The sequence below is a fragment of the Tupaia chinensis genome, unplaced genomic scaffold (genome assembly GCF_000334495.1).
Source record: "Tupaia chinensis unplaced genomic scaffold, TupChi_1.0 Scaffold144702_1, whole genome shotgun sequence".
Lineage (NCBI taxonomy): Eukaryota > Metazoa > Chordata > Mammalia > Scandentia > Tupaiidae > Tupaia > Tupaia belangeri.
Window position 1 is genome coordinate 291,915 of NW_006204563.1, and position 20,618 is coordinate 312,532.

At 37.1% G+C, this 20,618-nt stretch overlaps 1 protein-coding gene across 4 annotated transcripts in view; it reads right to left on the reverse strand.

The window, feature by feature from the left end:
- PIK3C2G (phosphatidylinositol-4-phosphate 3-kinase catalytic subunit type 2 gamma) overlaps positions 1–20,618 on the reverse strand; it is a 469,433-nt gene that overhangs the window by 289,588 nt on the left and 159,227 nt on the right. For all 4 annotated transcript variants that reach the window (XM_027767815.1, XM_006167334.3, XM_027767814.1 and 1 more), the window contains 2 exons: positions 17,902–18,024; positions 9,309–9,440 (listed from right to left, as the gene is read on the reverse strand). In XM_027767815.1, coding sequence (XP_027623616.1) covers positions 9,309–9,440; positions 17,902–18,024 — 255 coding nt within the window. The remainder of the gene's footprint in view (positions 1–9,308; positions 9,441–17,901; positions 18,025–20,618) is intronic.

The window sequence follows — 20,618 nt, forward strand, 5'->3', positions numbered from 1 at the left end:
GGTTCGATGTTAGTCTAATAGGATAACCTTTATAAGTGACTTGATGTTCTCTTTTGCCAGTTTTAGAATCTTGTCTTTGTCTGTTCTTTTTACCAATCTGGCTAAGATGTGCCATGGAGAAGATCATCTTATGTTGATTCTATTTGATGTCCTTTGTATTTCTTGGGTTGAGATGTCTGTAGGCTTCTCTAGATTTGGGAAATTTTGTACAAGTATTTCATGGAATAGATCTTCTATGCCCTTGTCTAATTCTTCACATTCTGGAATACTTATTATTTGAAGATTTAGGCATTTAACAGTGTCTAGTACTTCCTATATGTTGTCCTCATTAAAAAAATTATTTTTGTAGTGTTTACTTCAGCATCTACTCTATTTTCAATTGCTACTACAGTCCCATGTTACTATTTAGTTCCATGGATTATATGTACCTACTGACCAATTTTCATTAAATTTTTGTTGTATAACTATTGAAAAAAAAAATGTTGGTTTATCTTAGTCAAAGGCTTTTTCTTCTAGATCAGACCTTCAGTCTTCTGTGTGGTCCAAGCTGATATTAATAATTTCAAGGGAAATCTTGATTTCCATGTAACTGTCTTCATTTTTAGAAGTTCTGATTGGTTATTATTTATGGTGTCTGTTTCCTCCTTCAATATTGGAAAGTCTTTCTCATCTCTGTCACCATGCATATTCTGAATATTTTTTTCTGACATTCCTGCAAATTATTTTGTGCTGTCTATATTTGAAGAAGAGTTGTTCTATTCCATCAATGGAGAGGTTTTTCCTTGTCTTCTCATATTTCTTCTGTCTCTGCACTTGTTTCTACATATTTTCTCAATTATACTCTTCTTCCTACTTTTCTCGTGTTGATTCTGTAGTATCGGGGCAGGGGGAAGAAGAGCTCTCCTTCTCAGATGTGTTCTTGGTAGAGGGCCTTGTCTTTTAAACAGAGAAATGTGTATATGAACTTCTTTCAGGATTGGTTCATTTCTTGGGCTCTTGGAATCAGGTGTACCTGGGACTGGGGCATTTGGAAGGCAGTGGGAGGTTTGAGGTAGTCTTCTTGCCTCAGTTTGTCTTACTAACTGCTGCTGCTCTTTGCTCCATCATGAAGGTTAAGTGGACTAATGGCAGTAAAGCAACGGTTTTTAATTTTAATAACATATTTAAAATGCAGAATTTAAAGTCAATAAAACTAAATTTAAGTTTATAAAGAATTTTGAAACATCAGGTGAGTCTTCATAGAATCAAAATATAATTCCATCTTGTTATTTAACAAATACTATGTAAAACATGAAAAAAAATACAACAAATAAAGCTTTCTTTAAGCCTTTAGCTTTTTGAGGCCTTCCTTTTTTATTATTTTCCCAATCTAAAGATATTGTCAAGAGCCAGCAAGTGGCATGGTGGTTAGGGCGTTGGACTCCCACATAGGTGACTGTGATTCAAGTCCTGCACATGGCAGTTTGCTTTCTTTCTCTGGTGAGTGCATATTTCCTATAGCAAACTTAAACTAAATAATAATAATAAATAAAATTAAATAAATATCTTAAAAAGATATTGTCAGAAAATATTTGCCCAAGTAAGTATAATTTGCAAGCATTATCATACAGATATGCAAGTAAGTATAATTTGCAAGCATTATCAGACAGATATGTTTATATGATCCAAGAAAAGCTTTTTAGATAGATGAATTTTGAGTCTTCTTTATCCCTTTTTCCACTACTCCCTCATGTGAAGTGTTTTATTTTGTTTTGCATGTGTATATGTGTGTGTAACAATGCTATGGGCCCATATTAGTAAGGTAAATGTTAGTTTAACAGGGATAAAGATCAGAAAATGATTAGTGTGATTTTTCCCTTTGGTTTTTAGGGTATATAACCTTTACCAAAATGGCCTGAAATATATAACTGGCTGGGAAAACTTTTGGACTAATGTCAGCAGAATGCAAAGGAAGAATGAGCATGTCTAACACTAAACTTGGCAGATTCAGGTCATAATGTTCTCCACAGCATTTAGAAAAATGCTGCTTTCATGATAAAGGGTCAACAGAGGCATTGATGGAGGATGTGGTATATTGGGTGGAGAATATTACAAAAGACAAGGCCACTACTTTCTGGTATTAGGGATGGTGAGGAAAGGTGAAAAAATGAGCATATTACAAAGGTGAAGGCAGAGGACTTTTTTTCTCCACTCCCTATTTCAGATCCTGGAATGAAACAACCTCTTGAGAAGCTCCTGTAACCAACTTATGGTATGATCATTAAACTTGGGGCACATGGTAAGCAGATAGAAGGAACTCCTGAGTTCAGTTTTAGTGGATGTTTGGTTTCTGTGCAGACTGGATGGAATCTACAAATAATCTAAAGCTATCTGAGCAGCAGAAAGGGGGCACATCATGGAAATAAAAGACTTCATTGGATTGAATGATCCAAGGTGGGGTCAACCTCAGAGGAGTCTGTAGGGCATTGGGTTGAATCATCCAAGGTGGGGTCAACCTCAGAGGAGTCTGTGGGGCCTGTGAGAGCCTGAGTTATCCAGGGAGTTCCAAAAGCCCTGGCCATGCTTAGAGCCCCATCATGCCTATTCTAACTGCAAACTTCAGCTACAACCAGTAGCCACCAAAAAGTGATGTTGATTCGAGTATCAGAAGTTACCAAGCTGAAAGGTCTGTATTTTGTTTTTCCTTTTCTGACTTTGTGTGTCTTTTCACCATCTTAAGAAGAAATCAGGCTATAAGGAAGCTAGCTGAGCAAATGAGCATTTTTATCTGAAACAAACTAGACAAAGAGAGACAGAGAAAGAGAAAGCAAGAAATCATCCTCCAGTGGTGATAGCTAAAAGGATCATTCACATTACTGAGCAGACTAAAAAAAAAAATACTTTGTCATAAGTGGAAAATGTTATCTCCCATTTGTTATAGACTGGGAGCTTACAAAGAAAAGTGTAATAAATTAGTTGCACTTTCTCTTCACACCTAAGTTGTAGACTATGGCATTTCAATATTTATATGTCTTGGCTATACTTTACTCCAAAAATCTGAGTGATCTAAGCTCATTCCTAAGAGGATGTGGAGATTCAGGAACCTAATAAGTAGCTGTCATTTCTGTCCTTAGATGGAGAATATATGAAACAATTCCCATGGCCTCAATCCTCAGGTACATGGAGGAAGATAAAGTCACTTTTTGTAGGTATCTACATGGCAGGGGGGGGGGCTCTTCAAGGAGTAGGAGAAAGGGAGAATTCATTCCTGAATGTCCAGTCAAACAAGGCTTATATATATATTTTAAAGTCATTCAAAGAAGAAAGGAAATAAATGCTTGGCATAATTTTGAAGGTTCCCTTGAAACTGGCTACTTTACTTTCTGATTGTACCCTAACATATTTTAGTTATGGAGGAAATACATTCCCATGGCTCTCTGATAAATAGATATTATGGGAAAGATGATTAGTGAAATTAAGATGTACAAAATATTTATCTAAAAGTAATAGTAGTCTTGGAAAAAAAGATGAAAACATCAGGTAGGTGGGGACCACTGGTAGTATTTTATGTTATTACTATTATGAAAAGGAAGATTAAGTCCATTAAAATTAAAAAAATACAAAAACATTATATACAACAATTTCATAAAATAGAAGAAAGACAAGACTTCATACTGGGGACATCTAGAGCCTGTCATTATTAACTCATCTTAATTAGCTTGACTTTGATCTTCTTGGACAAAAATCAATGGTTTCCCTAAGAGTTTTCAGATAGCTTTGGGATTCCCCTGGTAGTTGAGGGTAAACTTCAGAAGGGTTGTGGAGTGATACCAATAAGAATGGACCATAGAACTATATATTCTCTTCATATAACACATACGTGGACTATCCCATCGCTCATATTTGGAGATTTTGTTTGTTTGTTTGTTTGTTTTTAGTTAGATTTTTGTTATTGGGCATGTGCACTCACCAAAGGTACAGAAAGCAAGAAATCACTCCACACACTCCCTCCCCGCCTTGCAAGTGGGGATGGCCATGCCAAAATCCTGTCTCCATGCCAAAATCCTGTCTCCATTCTTCTCTTGAGATCTTGGGCACACATATACATGCACCTGACATGAGTTTAAGCTGCCGGATCCAATACTTGAACAATAGTCTATTACGTGGGAGTCCAGTGATGTAACCATAACACTATTTGCTGATCCCAACTTTGAGATAGTTTTAATATAGCATCATTAGAAAAAAAGACTATATTGTTAAACATAACATTTAAAAATATTTGATCTGGGGGAACCAGCAGTTAACATAATGGCTATGTCGCTGGATTCCCACGTAGTCGACTGCAGTTCGCGTCCCAGACCCGGTGGCTTAGAACTCACGCCGGGCGCGTGTGCGTGTGTGCCCAAGATCCCAAGAGGAGAATGGAGGAGAAGGGATTGTGGTGTGACCATCCCCCCTGGGGGGTGATTTCTCGCTTTCTGTCTCTATGTCTCTCTCTGTCTGTCTGGTGAGTGCACGCGCCCTATAGCGAAAAAACCTCTCAAAAAAAAAAATTGATCTGGAATAATCATAAGGATCTTTTCAATTTAAATATTTTACATATTAGTTGATCAGAAAAACAACTCAATCTTTGTGACACCAGAAGAACATGGGATGATTTGCCATCTCCAGATGCTTGTTTCCTTAAGCAATTAAATTAACACTTGACTATATTCATCATCAATTTTAGCTGTAGGATTCTATCCATCCACTACTGGCATTCCGTAACCAGGAAATACAAAAGACTTCAGAACTGGGAAGCCAACATGACTAGAAGATTTGATGTTATGAGATTCTTTGGAGGCTAGCTCCACTGTGCTCTGGTTAAGATTATGCGGGAGAAGGCAGATCCTACATGGTCAGCTGCCTTTCAAATGCTGGCACCAGCAGCAATACACCAGTGTATGTGCATGTGTCCAGGATCCTGAGGGGAAGGAGAAATGTAGGAAAAAGGGTTTCTGTTGACCAGGCCTCATTGGAGGATGCTTTCTCTCTCTTTCTCTTTCTCATGCACACATGCCCTCTGGTATTAAAAATAGTAATAAAAAATAAAATAAAATAAAATAAAAATTTGAGGTGCTGACTCTAATAGATCTAATTGGTTTCCCATCTAAGAGCAGAGCCCAGGCAAAACCTAAACAGTAACCTCTTTTTTTTTTTTTTTTTGGAGAGATTTTCACTGTAGGGCGCATGCGCTCGCCAGACAGACAGAGAGAGACATAGAGACAGAAAGTGAGAAATCACCCCTCAGGGGGGATGGTCACGCCGCAATCCCTTCTCCTCCATTCTCCTCTCGGGATCTTGGCCATACACGCACATGTGCCCGGCGTGAGTTTTAAGCCACCGGGTCCGGGACACGAACAGCGGTCGACTACGTGGGAGTCCAGCGACATAGCCATTACGCTAACTGCTGGTTCCCTAAACAGTAACCTCTTTAAGGGAGATGAAATTTCCACCGTATGTTTATGGAATAGGGTGCAGGAAGGGAGGCAGCTTTGGGTGGTAAACAAGTGGAGAAGAGGCAGACCTGTATTATAGTTCTTGATCTGTTTCTAAGTGGTCTGGTGACCTATAACAAGTCCTTTAACCTTCCTTCACCATAGAATTCTTTATCTGCAAATGAGGTATTTAGACTAATGAGCTCTAAAGGTCTCTCTTGGGCAGGAAGGAAGAACAATAAAGAAATCTCATCCACACTTTTTTGTTATTTGATTTTAAAGAGATATCTAAAATAATTGGCTAAAGTGGAGTCAAGGTTGGCTACTCAGACAATTGTCTAAGGAATCAAATTGTTTCAAGATTATGATTTATTTTTAGGCCTCTTTTGAAATTCTGCAAAAGAGTCTCATTATTTTCTCAGCCTTTAACTCATCTTGAAGCCTTGAAAATACTGATGCTCTGGCCAGACTACAGACCAATTAAATTAGACTCTTTGAGGGTATGTGAGCTTTTCATTTACTTTAACATCTCTCCTGAAAAATTCTACTGTGCCATCAGGGTTGAGAATCTCTGTGTTGAAGTAGTTCATCACATTTTAGAAATGCTAAGTGGCTACTGTGCTATATATTTTTTAGGTTATTTATTTATTTTTAAAGTGTATTTATTTCTTACATGAGCAAGAGAGACATAAAGAGACAGACAGAAAAGCAGCTTCCTCAACAGTCTTAACACTGTGATCCACCCCTCTCCTCAGCCAGCCCTGGATTATGGGCTGTGCCAGGTCTACTCAGGGAGGTCTACAGACTTGAAACCAAGTACCTTCTCTCATGAGATCACCTTGCAGTGTGTTGAATTTTTACTCCTGTGCCATGATCTGGCCTCCAATTAGTTTTTTTTTTTTTTTTTTTTTGAGAGGTTTTTTGCTATAGGGTGCATGCACTCGCCAGACAGACAGAGAGAGACATAGAGACAGAAAGCGAGAAATCACCCCACAGGGAGGATGCTCACACTGCAATCCCTTCTCCTCCGTTCTCTTGGGATCTTGGGCATGCACGCACACGCGCCCGGCCTGAGTTTTAAGCCATAGGGTCCAGGACGCAAACCGCGGTTGACTACGTGGGAGTCCAGCGACATAGTCATTACGCTAACTGCTGGTTCCTGCCCCCAATTAGTTTTGAAGTTAAATAGGAAGAGAGCTCACAGATACTGTTGCAGTGAGGATAACACTTTACTGCTGCAATGTGGAGACACGGTGAACACAGATGTCAAATCTCGTCTGCAGAAAGACGATTATAAAATTCTATGGGAAACTGTTACCTTTGGATTCTATATTTATTTTTTTAGTAGAATTGATGGTGAGTTGGCATGCCTGAAAATGTAGAAGTTTATTTTTATACTTAAATATTATTAAGGAAACCATAACTGGTTTATCTGAATTTAATCACACTTGGTTCTTCTAAAATACACTTCTAGGAATCCTGAAGAGATAAAAAGTCCTTAATTCTGCATATTTTCAGGCTACACGAGGGGGAAGGTCTTTAAAAAGTTTATAGGAATTAGTATTATAAAAAAACTATGCATGGATTTAAAATTTTTTGACTTATACTTAATTCCATTTTTTCCACAAATATTTTGAAGTTACCTCAGGTGAGTGTCAGAAAAAATAATGACATAAGTGGTCATTAAACTACCACATGGCTAGATGGCTAGCTATGGAAATTCAAATTGTAATAAAAGATAGATTCAATCCCAGATGTTTATGGGCAAGGGTCACTCTATAAAAAAAACTGGAATTTAGGCACCTATTTGCTGTGATCTGGAAATATCTGCATCAAACAAATTGGGTTAGAATCTCTCACTTGAAGCAATGAGTAAAGCAGAAGTCATCATATCTCCCCAACTGCCCTAAATAATGGATTTTTAATTTTTTTTTAATCTGGAGTTTAAGAATTGTTAGCCCAGAAGTAGATTTTCTGCTTTTTATGAGAAACAGTATCTCGGAAATATGTTTAGAAATGCTTATTTGAAGTATGTGGTGCTTTCTGTTGTTTCATCATCCACAATTTTGACACACTCCCTTCGGAAAACATGGCTTTGGATCAGTCCCAGATGTCATCACTCACAGATGGCCACCTTCTATGATCACTCACCTATAAACTGATCGCTAAGTGATTTGTGCCAAAATTACAGTCAGTGTTTTACTGTCACTAAAACGTATTGGAGATTAGTTTGAAGTAAAACAAAACAGTCCTAATGTCTTCTTCTTAAATCCAACGTATATAATTAATGTTTATTGATCATTATGTGCAAAGTGGTGTGTTCAATGATGGGAGAGAGCTTTTGTTTTCAGTGACTAGCTAGAAATTTTACTCTACAAAAATGCTAGTTTTTACAATTACTGCAGTTGAAACTTTAAAGAAACTACTCTTGAGAAGGCTGGACACCTGTGCAGCTGCTCCTAGTGAGAAAGTAATGAAAGTTCATAGCACACAAATCAGATTTTTGAATAGTCTGCCAACTGCAGTAGATTTTCTTTTAGGACTAAACTGTTTCTTGTGGACTTTTGAAATCTTTTTTTCATTCTAAATCTCCTATGGAGATTGACTTTTTTCCCCCCTCCCAACTCAATTAAGTAAACAAAACTCTACTGATTATCTATTTATCTGAGTCGCTATGCTAGATGATGGATTTTACAAAGATAAATACATTCTCTGTCCTTGAGGAATAGACTAAGCGGAAAAGGATAAGCATGAAAACAAACAATAGAGCAATATACACTTACACACACTTGCGTGCACTCAGATCAGAACTAATGCAAGATTTCAAACATTTATTATAGTGGCTTTGACGATAACTTATTTATATTGATTAGGTATGGAAATTAAAAACTGATGAAGCATATTCTTAACATTTTAAATCTTCTTTTCTTAACATTTTTAATCTTTTTTTTTCTTTTTAATTTGGTATATAGCATGTTCACTTGCCAGAGAGAGACAGAGAGTGAAAAAGTAACTCCCCAGGGAGGCGATCACACCACAATTCCTTCTCCTCCATTCTCCTCTCAGGATTTTGGGCACGCATGAACATGTATCCAGAACATTTTTATAATACGAAATCTTTTTAAAACAGCGGGAGAAAAAATATAACAATATTACTATAACAATACCGACTCTAATTTATTGAAGGCTCTGAATTATATCATTTTATTCTAAAGCAAGTCTTGCCATGTGAAGAATAATTAAGCTTACTTTTTGAAACATTTTTCCTTAACATAGAAAATCATGCTGTTGATTTTATCAAATGTTCTAAGCACTGTTACTTCTCAAAACTTACGCTTACTTCAACATTTAATTTGCAATGGCCTGTAGTTTCAAGAGAATATCTCAACTCATAGTTGATTTATTTTTCAGAAAAATATCACCATAAAGTTATCAAATACTTCTTGGCAATAAAAAGTCAGTAAACTAGTTACATTGTATAATTTTACCTCAGCCAGAATTGCACGATTTGTACTTTCTAAATGACATTATTAATCCAAATCATTTTGAGTGCCTAATTTCAGAGAAATTGGCTGGTCAGAGAAGGAAAAGTAATTGTGATTGGTCATGCCAAGACCTTTTCATTGTAAATGAGCCAGCTGACAAGTTGAGCATAAGGTCTATTTCTAAAGCCATTTCTACATGTTTGCTTTTCAGTTCTACTTTCAATAATCATGATTTATACTGAGCTACCTCAATCTTAGAATAACATGTCTTCCTGATTTTCTTATTATCCAATATGCTGCAAGATATTTAGTTCTAAGGAGGTTTTATTAAAATGAGAACTTTATTATTCACAAATGATATACTTACTCTTTTGGGAACAATGGAAGGCAAGTCCAGCCCAGTAAATTTGCACTGTTAGTTGCACAGACAATCCCAAACAACTTTATAGTGAGCATAGATTCCCTTGGAAGTGACTTTATTTCAAGAGGAAAATTAATACTGAAAATAAAAGAAAAAGAAAGAAGTAACATTATGTACCTAGTTATCAGTGATATTTTTATGTATCATTTCTTAAAATGTAATGGTCCAGAGCAAAATTATTTAACTATTTGGATTAAGGGATTCTTTTAAATATTTTTGTTCAATTTTGTAAGAATGGAAATTTAGCAAAAGTACATAAAATAATAAAATCCACTACTCAGTCAATAGGAAATACTCCTTATGATTAACTTGTAGGTTTATTTTTCAAAATTGCAATAACTTAAGCATTTACTTAGGGAGGTGGAGGAGGTAGGGAACTACTCTAATAGGTATCAAAGAGTAAGCTAGCTGTAATGAAATGGGTATTGGAAAAGAATATTTCATAAAAAGAAAAATGTATGGGCAAAGGCATATATGCCCCAAAAGATTAGACATGTCTGAGAGAAGGTGAATGTTTCACTGTGGTTAAAGTAAAAGATAAGGGGAAGTTGATAGGGAAATTGTGGAGGATGCAAACAAAGATAGATGCTTGCCAGAATGCTCATGTACTCAGCATGCCAAGCGACGGAATTTTAACTTTTTCGTAAAGATAAAGGAAATACATGAAAGAGGGAGTTAAAGGTTCAAAGAGTTATTTATAATGTTTAATTTGGAACTTTATAAGTAATGATGAGATCCTAAGATTTCAGGGGATTATCACTGAAATGTAATGCACATACAATTAGTGCATAATATCCTCTGAGCTCAAATTCTGGATGGATCATAGATATTGACAGAAAGTGGATAAGAATAAACAGAATTATTAATGGTGAGAAAAACTTGACTTTGAGTGATGACCCACTGAGATAGAGAAGGGAGTGTCTAGAAAGTTATAAATGATACTGTAAGACTGAACAGTATATGTAGGTGGCATGAGTGTCTAAAAAGAAGGGGCTTTGACAGAAAGTTGAGATTGTGATCTGAGGTCCCTATTAATGGCAGGGAGATAAGTATCTTTCTAGAGTCATCTCAGTTGTATAAAAATGATCAAAGCCTCAAGAGAAGCATGGTGTTTAGGAAAGAACAATTTATGAGATAAGGAGATATAAAAGGTATTCTGTAAGGAGGAATTTGGTTCACTGGAAGATGGAGAAATGGGAAAGCTGAAACAGCTAAGCAGACAGAAAGATTTACAGGAACTGAATCATTAAGGCATAAGAAGAAAAAGAAAAGTGACTGGAAGAGTGATGGGCAGCTAGTATTACATAATAACCTGCAAGTGTTAGATGTGAGAAGTATAAACAGAATCCATTTTGGCCTTGTGATTCCCAGTTGAACTTTGATGTCAAACTGGTTACGCAGTAGGTGATTATAAGAGGCCTGATCACAATCAAAGCCTACTGTCCAAATGGAAAGCACTGACTGAGGTTTGATGAACTGAGACCTCAGTTAATATTGAGCATCCTCTTGCATTATGAATTGACTTTCTTACCTGGATCCTGGTGCAGTCATTAATCAGGGTTTCAAATAACACACTAGTGACACCCATTTTTGCCTATGCAGCATCCAGCCTTGGGGATGAGGGGAAGTTAATTCAGCTCAGTGACCATAACTGATTTTGAGGAAGTGAATTTCTCTTCTCAACATGGTGTTCCCTAAGATAATTGGCCCAGATACAGGGTGATGACAGAATGGCAAACAGTGTAGAAAACAGAAGAGCTATTTTAGAGGTAAAATAGATAACTGGTACTTAACCAACAGCATAATAACAGAATAGAATGGTGAAAAGTTAAGTATGAATTCTAGTGTATGGCTAATAATATAGAAAATAAATTTAACTGTAAAGGAACATAGGAAAAAGAGAAAGTTGAAATAGGCGTGTGTCATCTAGGGCATGATGTCATTTATTTAGTAATAATGGTAAGATGTCAATACAAAGGTTGCATGTGGCAAGGATTAGTATAAGTTTTGAATTTGGATGTATCTACATTCAAAAACAGGCCCTACTGACTAATGAGGAGCAATGCATTTAGCCTGTCTAAGCCTTATTTTTCCATATACGTGAAATGGAACTATGATTATATAACACAATATATAACCAATGGTAAGCTGGATATCAGAATTATATTTATTTATTCAATCAATAATATAATCATGTATATTAGCTATTGTGCACCTATTACATGGCTTTACAAAAAAACATATCCCTTGGTAGACACATGAAATGTAGTTCTATCCAAAAATAGGGAAGGAAATGAAGAGTAGCCTAAGGAAAATCTACTTTTAAAAGATTGGGGGACCAGCAATTAATGTAATGGCTATGTCACTAGACTCCCATGCAGTCGACCACGGTTTGAGTCTCTGACCTGGTGGCTTAAACTCACGCCGGGTGTGTGTGTGTGTGTGTGTGTGTGCCCAAGATCCCGAGAGGAGAATGGAGGAAAAGGGATTGCGGTATGGCCATCCCCCCTGGGGGGTGGATTTCTTGCTTTCTGTCTCTATGTCTTTTTCTGTCTTTTTGGAGAGTGCACACACCCAATAACGTAAACATCTCCAAAAAAAAAGATTGGCAAAGTTGGGACCGGCAGGTGGCGTGGTGGTTAAAGGCAATGGACTCCCTCATGGCTGACCACTATTCAAGTCCCAGACCTAGTGGCTTGCTTTCTTGCTTTCTCTCTCTCTGTGTCTTTCTCTGGTCAAATTAAAAATAATAATGATGGATAAAATAAAGAAAATAATTGTTTAAAAATATTGACAAAATTTAGATGATTAAAACATTAAATTGTTACACATTTATGTCTCTAAAAGTACATCTTTTATTTCTTTTCTTTCATATTCTTTCATATTCATAATAGCCATTCAAGATAATGTAGAAAAAATTTCTTAGCCTAAAAGAAGCTCTGAAACTCAACATAAAATGTTGATGATCATGTGGAATGCATATTAATTTCTTGAATGTTCTTTCTGTTAGTTATAATTGACTATCCATTAAGGTTTCATATTTTTGTGCTGAGATAGAAGCTTGTAATTTCACTTTATTTTCACATTATCTAGAATGCTCTTTTTTCCCATTAGGTCTTACTTCTTTATATGTAACTTCACTTGTCAGTGAGTTTTTCATATTAAGAATGATGAAAATTAGATAAGTTACAACAGATAGTTATGGACAATTTCCATTCTACGATTATTATTAATACATTCTTTGAAAAGATAAATTCTTCTAGGGTAGGGATACAAGCTTTCTAAATAGCTATTTATTCATTTTTAAAATACATATAGATTTTAATATCAAGAAGAGGACCAGCAGGTGGCATTGTGGTTAAGGTGCTGGATCCCACATGGCTGGGATCAGAATTATATTTGATCCCATGACTCTGCTGTTCCAGTTCCAGACCCCACAGCTTGAAAAGCAGGCTGGGAGCATGTATATGCCCAAAATCCTGGGAGGAAAGGGGAGGAGAAGGATCATGGCATGTGATATCACCCCAGTGGGTGCTATCTTACTTTTCCTCTCTGCTTCTCTCTGGAGGCATGTGCATGTGCCCTATGGGGGGGGTGAAGAAAAGAAAAAAGAAGAAAAGTCTGAATAACCTTATATTCACTAGAAAATATATATTTTTAACTTTTGCATGTCTATTTAAAATGAAAAGTAATAAACTTTCAGACAACCAAAAAAGGGAAGAAAAATTCTTTAAGATAGATGATTGAATAAATGGAGTCATATTATTTTTATTCAAGGCACAGAAATCAAGATTTAACTGAATGTTTGCCTTAGTAAATTATTTCAAACTAATAATCACTAACATTTTTCATAATTTGTTTTCTCCTACACAAGATAATTTTCTAAAATCCAGAATAAGTTTTAATCATGAGCATGGAAGATTACAAAAGCTACATTTTTTAAAGTTTTCTATTAATATTGCTATAAAACATTAGACTAAAAAATGGATCGCTGTAAGAACTTTAATCCGTGTGAGTTAAATAGAGAGTCATTTCAGGTATAGATTGTTTTCTACATGTATGAGGCCAAACATCCTTGGCTGCTACAGGAGTATAAACACAGGTATAGTTAAGAAATAACTTAATTGGGACCAGCAGTTAGCATAATGGCTATGTCACTGAACTCCCATGCAGTTGACCGAAGTTCAAGTCCTGGACCTGGTGGCTTGAACTCATGCCGGGGGAGTGTGCATGTGTGCCCAAGATCCTGAAAGGAGAATGGAGGAGAAGGGATTGCGGCGTGGCCATCCCCCCTGGGGGGTGATTTCTTTCTTTGTATTTCTCTGTCTCTCTGTCTTTGTGGTAAGTGCACATGCCCTATAGCAAAAACCTCTCAAAATAAATAAATAAATAAATAACTTCATTCTGAGCAAAGGGAATAATCACACAGAACTTAGCAGCTATATTCTAGTATAAATCCTTCTTTATTTTATTATTTTTAAGAGGAAGCAGGCCATGACCTGGATATCACTTTAGCTATGGAGGGAGAACTATCAATGTGTAAGAGGAGCAGCCATTTTAAGGTTACTGTGGTAACTGACAGAAGAGAAGATAGTCACTTAGACAAGTAAAGATGAAGAGAAATAACATTCCAAGTATAGTTTAAGGAGAAGGTCAAAAGGATTCCCTGGTCATGCGGTCTGAGAGAAAAGCGATTCAAGCTAAGAATTCTGACCTGAACGAGAACTAGAAATGAGTATCCAGAGTGGCCATTCGTGAATGGAGCGGTTTGGAAGGTAAGATCAGGAAGCTCGTTTTAGACATGCTCATTTTACGTAAGGATCTAAGTGTGGAATTTGTGACTGATACTTGGGTTGGTTATATAAACTTGGGAACTGCTGTCATATAAATGGTATTTAAAGGTGGATGACTATAGGGGGAAACCAAAGAACAGAGAAGAGGATTAAGGGCTAAGAGTGTGATCAATGTGGGAGAAGAAAGGAAGATGAAGAAGGGACAGGGAGTGAAGTAGGAGAAAGCCAAGAGGAGAGTACATTTCAAGATGGGAGGTGAGATCAACAGTGCCAATGTTCTCACCAGATCACGAAGGTGAGAACAGAGAAACAAACATTGGGTGTCGTAGTGCAGGTCACTGGTGACCTCGATGGGCAATTTCAGTGGAGCAGAGGTGATGAGAGCCTAATAGGACTATGTTGTAGAGAAGAGGGAAAAACTGAAGAAAAGTCGTGTAGATAATTCTTTAGAAGATTTTGCTTCAAGTAGTAGAAGAAAATAGGATGGCTACTGGCAGGAGAATGATATGGAGTACAGGTAGGTTTGTTTGTTGTCTTTTTTTAAAAATTTGGAATTTAACATGTGAGCACTATTTGTGGGCTATACATGTTCTTTCTCAGATTTATATGACATAAGGAACCATAATTAAGTCATAGTTAAAAATATCAGTTTAGGATTGAGAGTGAGTTTGAATGCTAGTTATGCCATTGTCAGGTGGTGGAACAGGGGCCAAGTAAATTAAGCTTCATAGACATCCGTAAATGGGGTGACAATATCTGCTTCGTATTTTTGTTGTGAAATTGAGAAGAGATCATGTAAGTTAAGGGTGTACTATGGTGCTCAGAATATAAGTTGTCAAAATCTATGTTAAATATTATTAAGCAACATTTTTATCCTTCAGTTTAAAGTCCAACAAAGAAATGTATATTCAATTAAAATGGAATGGGTAAATATTAATAAAATATGTAAATAACACTATAGGTATCTAGCAAAATGGTAAAGTAAATATTTTTAATGGAAATGAAATGAAAAATAATTCTAGTTTGAAGTTTCTAACTCTATTGAGGAAATCAAAGGAACTTTTACAGAGAAGTTAATTCTTGAGCAGCCATGATAAAAGAGAAAATATATATCAATGCAGTTTTTCCAAAATACTAATATTTTAAGTTTGAGATTTTAAAATTGAAATTGACTTTAGAATTGTATTTTTTCTTGACTTATCTACATGATGGTATGAATAGAAAATAACTCTGATATTTTACAATAACTGAGAATAATTTTAGTTAAGTCAGAAGAATAATTTTAGTGATTGTATGGGCTGGTAACATTTTTAAGAAGTTATTTGTGGGACAAGCAGATGGTATAATGGTTATGTTACTGGACTCCCATGCAGTTAACCGTGGTTTGAGTCCCAAACAAGGTAGCTTAAACCTTATGCCAAGTGCATGTGCATGCATGCCCAAGATCCCAAGAGGAAAAGGGATTGCGATGTGGCTATCCCTCTGGGATGGGGGTGATTTCTCAGTTTCTGGATCTCCATCTCATTTTGTCTCTCCAGCAAGCATGCACACCTTATGACCAAAATCTCTTTAAAAAATTAAGTTACTGGAGACCAGTAGATGGAATAATGGCTATGTTGCTGGATTCCCATGTAGTCGACTACAGTTCAAGTTCCGGACCCGGTGGCTTAAACTCACACCAGGCACGTGTGTGTGTGTGCCCAAGACCAGGAGGGAACAGAGGAGAAGGGATTGTGGTGTGGCCATACCCCCTGGGGGGTGATTTCTCACTTTTTATTTCTCTCTCTCTGTCTTTTGGGTGAACACACATGCCCTATGGCAAAAACCTCTCAAAAAAAAATTAAGTTACTTATTACATAAAATTCATTGATTCGTCCCACACTTTCTAGACTCTTATTCTGTCTGGTGCTGCTTTAGCTTCTAGAGAGTAAATAAAAAATTTTAAAAAGCAAATAAAAATCTTTTAATTATTTGGTGGGAACAGACAGAAATACAAATGAAAACATTCAGTAAGGTAATTTAGAGAGAAATTCAGAGTTCAGAACAAGCAACCAAAGAAAAGGGGCCAGTTGTACCTATAAGGTAGAAAGGGTTGATAGAGGAGGTAGAAGATGGATCTGAAAAGTAATTAGGTGATCTCAAGGTAGGCAAGTGGAAGCACTGAGTTCCTGACACATGGAGAACCCCTAGCAGAAATGTGATTTCTCAGTTCACAGTTAGGCAGTGACTAGGTGCAGGGCAGGGAGTGGAGCTGGTTCTAGAGATAAAGGTACAGGAGTGAGCTTTATGCTATCCTAAATGATTTCTACTTTACCTTCGAATAATTGGAGAGCCACTGAGGAATTTTACAGGCAGACTTCCTTCTGTGCAAGGGAAGGTGATACTGTAATTGAACATCAGGTCTTCAATCAAAGAAATTAAGAAGCCTAATCAAAGAAGGGGTCGTAGAATTCTTCACAGTCTTAGAAGGAGGAGGACGTGGTTTGGTAGAAGAGGGACCATGAAGTCTGTGAGAACTGAAAGGCACACACCTCATTTCAGGGTATGCTCTCCACTGATTGTGGTAACACTAAGAATGGGATGAATGGTGTTGTTTAACACCATCCTCTGACATCCAGAAATCCTGACACATTTTTATCAATGGTGAGCATGATACGGGGAGATGACTTATCTTCCAAGAAAGCCAGACCTTCTGAAAGAGCTGAGGGACAGTGGGCTGGGTAGTTTTCTACTTGAAGTGGGAAGAATATTGGTATCAGTGAAACAGTAGAAATCTCAGAGAAAGGCATGAGAAGAGGTCAGTGGAGAAATGTCACAGGCACGTAGAAGTGGCCAGGAAAGGCATCAGTAACCATAAGCAAATCATAGATGGGGGAATTATGAGCCCCCTGAAAGGGTGAGTAAACAGCATAATTGCGGTAGGAGGCCAAAGGAGAGGAGGGCAGGGATAGCATCAAGAAGATACTTCACACTCTTGGGACCAGCAGATGGTGTAATGGTTACGTTGCTGGACTCTTGAGTGGTTGAGTCCTGGATCTGGCAGCTTAAAACTCATGATAGGCACATGTATGTGCCTGGCCAAAATCCCCAGAGAATAAATCATAGCATGGCCTTCTGTCCCACCCCGGGCAGTAATTTCTCACTTTCTGTCTCTCTCTGTCAAGGACACACACATCCTATAGCAAATATCTCTTTGATTTTTTTTTTTTTGAAAAAGAAGATACTTCTCTTTCTTGATTTAATAAATCTCTGTCAAAGAGAGAAGTAGGAGCTAGTTAAATTAGGTAAAAGTTTACATAATATATAGATATTTATTGTCAGAAAACTTAGTTGTTTCAAAAAATTTGTATTTGGCTTGTGTGAGAAATTAGAAAAAAATGGAGATTACATATATTAGTAGGTGATTTTTCTCTTCTTTGTTGTAGCTGAACGTCCCCTAATGGCTGCCTAAAATAGAGAGTATTCCTGATATCTACAGTGTGTGAATGATTAATAACGCTTCTTCTTTTTCCAATTTCCTTTTTTCCTCAGTTCAATAATGCGCATTGGACACTTGTCTAGGTTATTAAATGGACTTTTAATCTGTTGAATTAAATAGTTAGTTATCTATTAGTACTAGCATATTCATCACCCCCCTGAATCAAACCAACTCGCAACAATTTTTCAATCACAACCCTTGCTTACAAAAAGAAGGAAGCTAACCTTTATTACATAAATGATTCAGTCAGGATAATAATTAAACTTACGTTTCATTCCAGTTGGCCAAGAAAAAAAATAATTTTTTGACTGGAATATTTCTGTAGTTTCTCACTTGGCAAAGCTTCTTTCCAGCATACGTAAGCCAACAGGAAAAAGAAAATGCTTTATAGCTAAAAGGAAAAAAATAAATGATTCAATAAGCTTAACACTTTAAAGGACCAACTTTCTATATAGGTCAATTATTTTTATAGTCAAACATCAAATGATATAGTAATGTTTGTTTGTATAAAAGTGTCTAAAATGACTTTACGAATTTATGTTGGGTATGTCAGCAAGATTACAAAATAGGAAACCCCAAGAGCCTCCTTTCCCTTGGACACATGGATTCAACAATATATTGACCACCTCCCTTTGTGAGAAATCCAGAAACCAGTTAGAAGGCTCATGTGTCCCAAGTAAATGCAACACAGGCTACAAGAGACTGGCAGGGAAATGTATGGCATTCACTTGACATAGTCCCTGCCCTTGGCAGTGTATATGATCAGGAGGAAACCTCCAGCTTCTAACTTCTGCATGGGGAGTGTGAGAGAAGATTGGAACATACATGCAACATCCGGACTTTTGAGGGGGCTATCCCATGGGACTGACTTCTGTCTTTCAGGCTCTAAATTCTAACAGGAAAGGGCACCAGACTGGGGACTGCTGAGAACAAAGTTGATAGTTTGAACTAGCATGTTTTCACTTGCAATTGACTGTCTTTCCAACTCAGCAGAGAAAAAAAAGACTTTGAACTCCTAGCTTCTTCCTAGAGAAGGAGAAAAAAAAACTGGAGTATTCATCCAATATTCCAGCTTTTGGGAGAGTTGCCTGAAGGACTGGTTTCTCTTTTGCTGTCTTGGAGTACCGACAAAGCCTGGCTTACCCTAGATGCCTGGGGACCGCTGAGAACAAAAAGAGCTGGACCTTTTGCTGCTGCACCAGAGGGTGTATGACATGGCAAACACAGGCTTGCATAGCTTGTTAGCCTCTTCCTCAGGGAGAAGGGAGAGAGGAACATATGTCCAACATTCTAGCTTTTTAGGACATGCTGAAGGTGCTGGGTTTCTGTCTTGCCCAAGTGGAAACATTGATAGGACTTAGCTTATTCTAGATACCTGAAAACAGAAGGAGCTGGGCACCTTATAGAAGCTTCAGAGAAACCTGAAGTATCAAGATAGACACCAAAGGAGCAAGGTATTTTGAGTTCCTGAAAAAAGAAACCAGTAAAATCTCTCTACTTGGGAATTTACAAACATAAGAACAGAGGATGCACTTATAAAAAGGGTTTCAGAGGGCCCCCAGGATTTCTAACCAAAGTATTAAAGTTCTTTCCTTGTACAAGTCTAGTTCATAAAGACTGTGAGAATAGACTGTTTTAAAAAAATTCATTGATCACAACACAAAGTAACAAAACATAGGAAGAACCAGTGAATCATAGTCCAACTAACATATCAAAATAGAGAAGCAAACCAACCCTAGAGAGATGTAGATATTTGGATTATGTAACAAAGAATTCAAAATAGCCATAATAAATATGATCACTGAGCTCAAGAAAATAATTCAGAAACAAACAGAGATTATCAACACAGATATAAAAATATTTTTCAGAAAGAACTAAACACAGCTGGCTCCACAGTGCAGTGGTTAAACACAGTGCATAGCAAAGCTGGGTCCCACATAGCTGCAGTTCAAATTCCAGGTCTGGTAACCTGAAACTTAAAAAGCATGCTGTGCATATATGTATGTGTCCCCAAACCTTGTTAGGATAAAAATAACAATAATAACAACACCACCAAAAAAAAAAAATGGAGGAAGGAGGATTATGGCACCCACCACACCCCATTTGAGGTATATATATTCTCTCTCTCTCTCCTTCCCTCTCTGGCAAGTGCATACATGTCCTGGCAAAAGAAAAGAAAAAGAAAGAAGCAAGCAACCAAGTAAGCAGGAAAGAGAGAGAGAGAGAGAGAGAAGGAGAGAGAGAGAGAGAGAGAGAGAGAGGGAGAGAGAGAGAAGGACCCAAACAGAAATTTTAGAATTGAAGAACAATTGAACTGAAAAATTCACTAAAGGGAATCAAAAGCAGATTTAATCAAACAGACAGTGAATTCAAAGGTAGGTCATTTGAAAATATCCACTCAGAGGAGCAAAGATTATAACGAAGAGAAATAAATTTTCAGCAGAAACTTGTAAGCCAGAAGGGAGTGGGATGATGTATTCAAAGTGCTTAAAGAAAAAAAATAAAACCTGCCAATCAAGAATACTATCTTCAGAACTGGCTCAGTGACACAGTGGTGATGTCCTGCTCAACTGATTCTGTGCCCATGTGGGAGATCATGGGTTTGGTTCCCCAGTTGACCTGTATATTCTGGACACCTGCACCTGTGGTTGTGGCTGCCTGGGAGAACTAGGGAGAGAGGGAGGAAAGTGCGGGACGCTCTTGAAGATGCCTCTCCCTCTCTCTCTCTTTCTCTCTTTCTGTATCTTGCTCTTACATGAGTAATAAGTAAACCTTAAAAATGTTTTATTTGCCAAAACCAGTCTTCAAACATGAAGGAAAAAAATAAAGATTTCCTGAGATAAACAAAAGCTGAGAGAATTAATTACCACTAGACCTGCCTTACAAGAAGTACGAAATGGAGTTACAGTTGAAATGAAAGAATACAGAGGAATACAAAAACATAGAAAACATAAAGTTCAGTGGTGTAAGCAAATAAACACACAA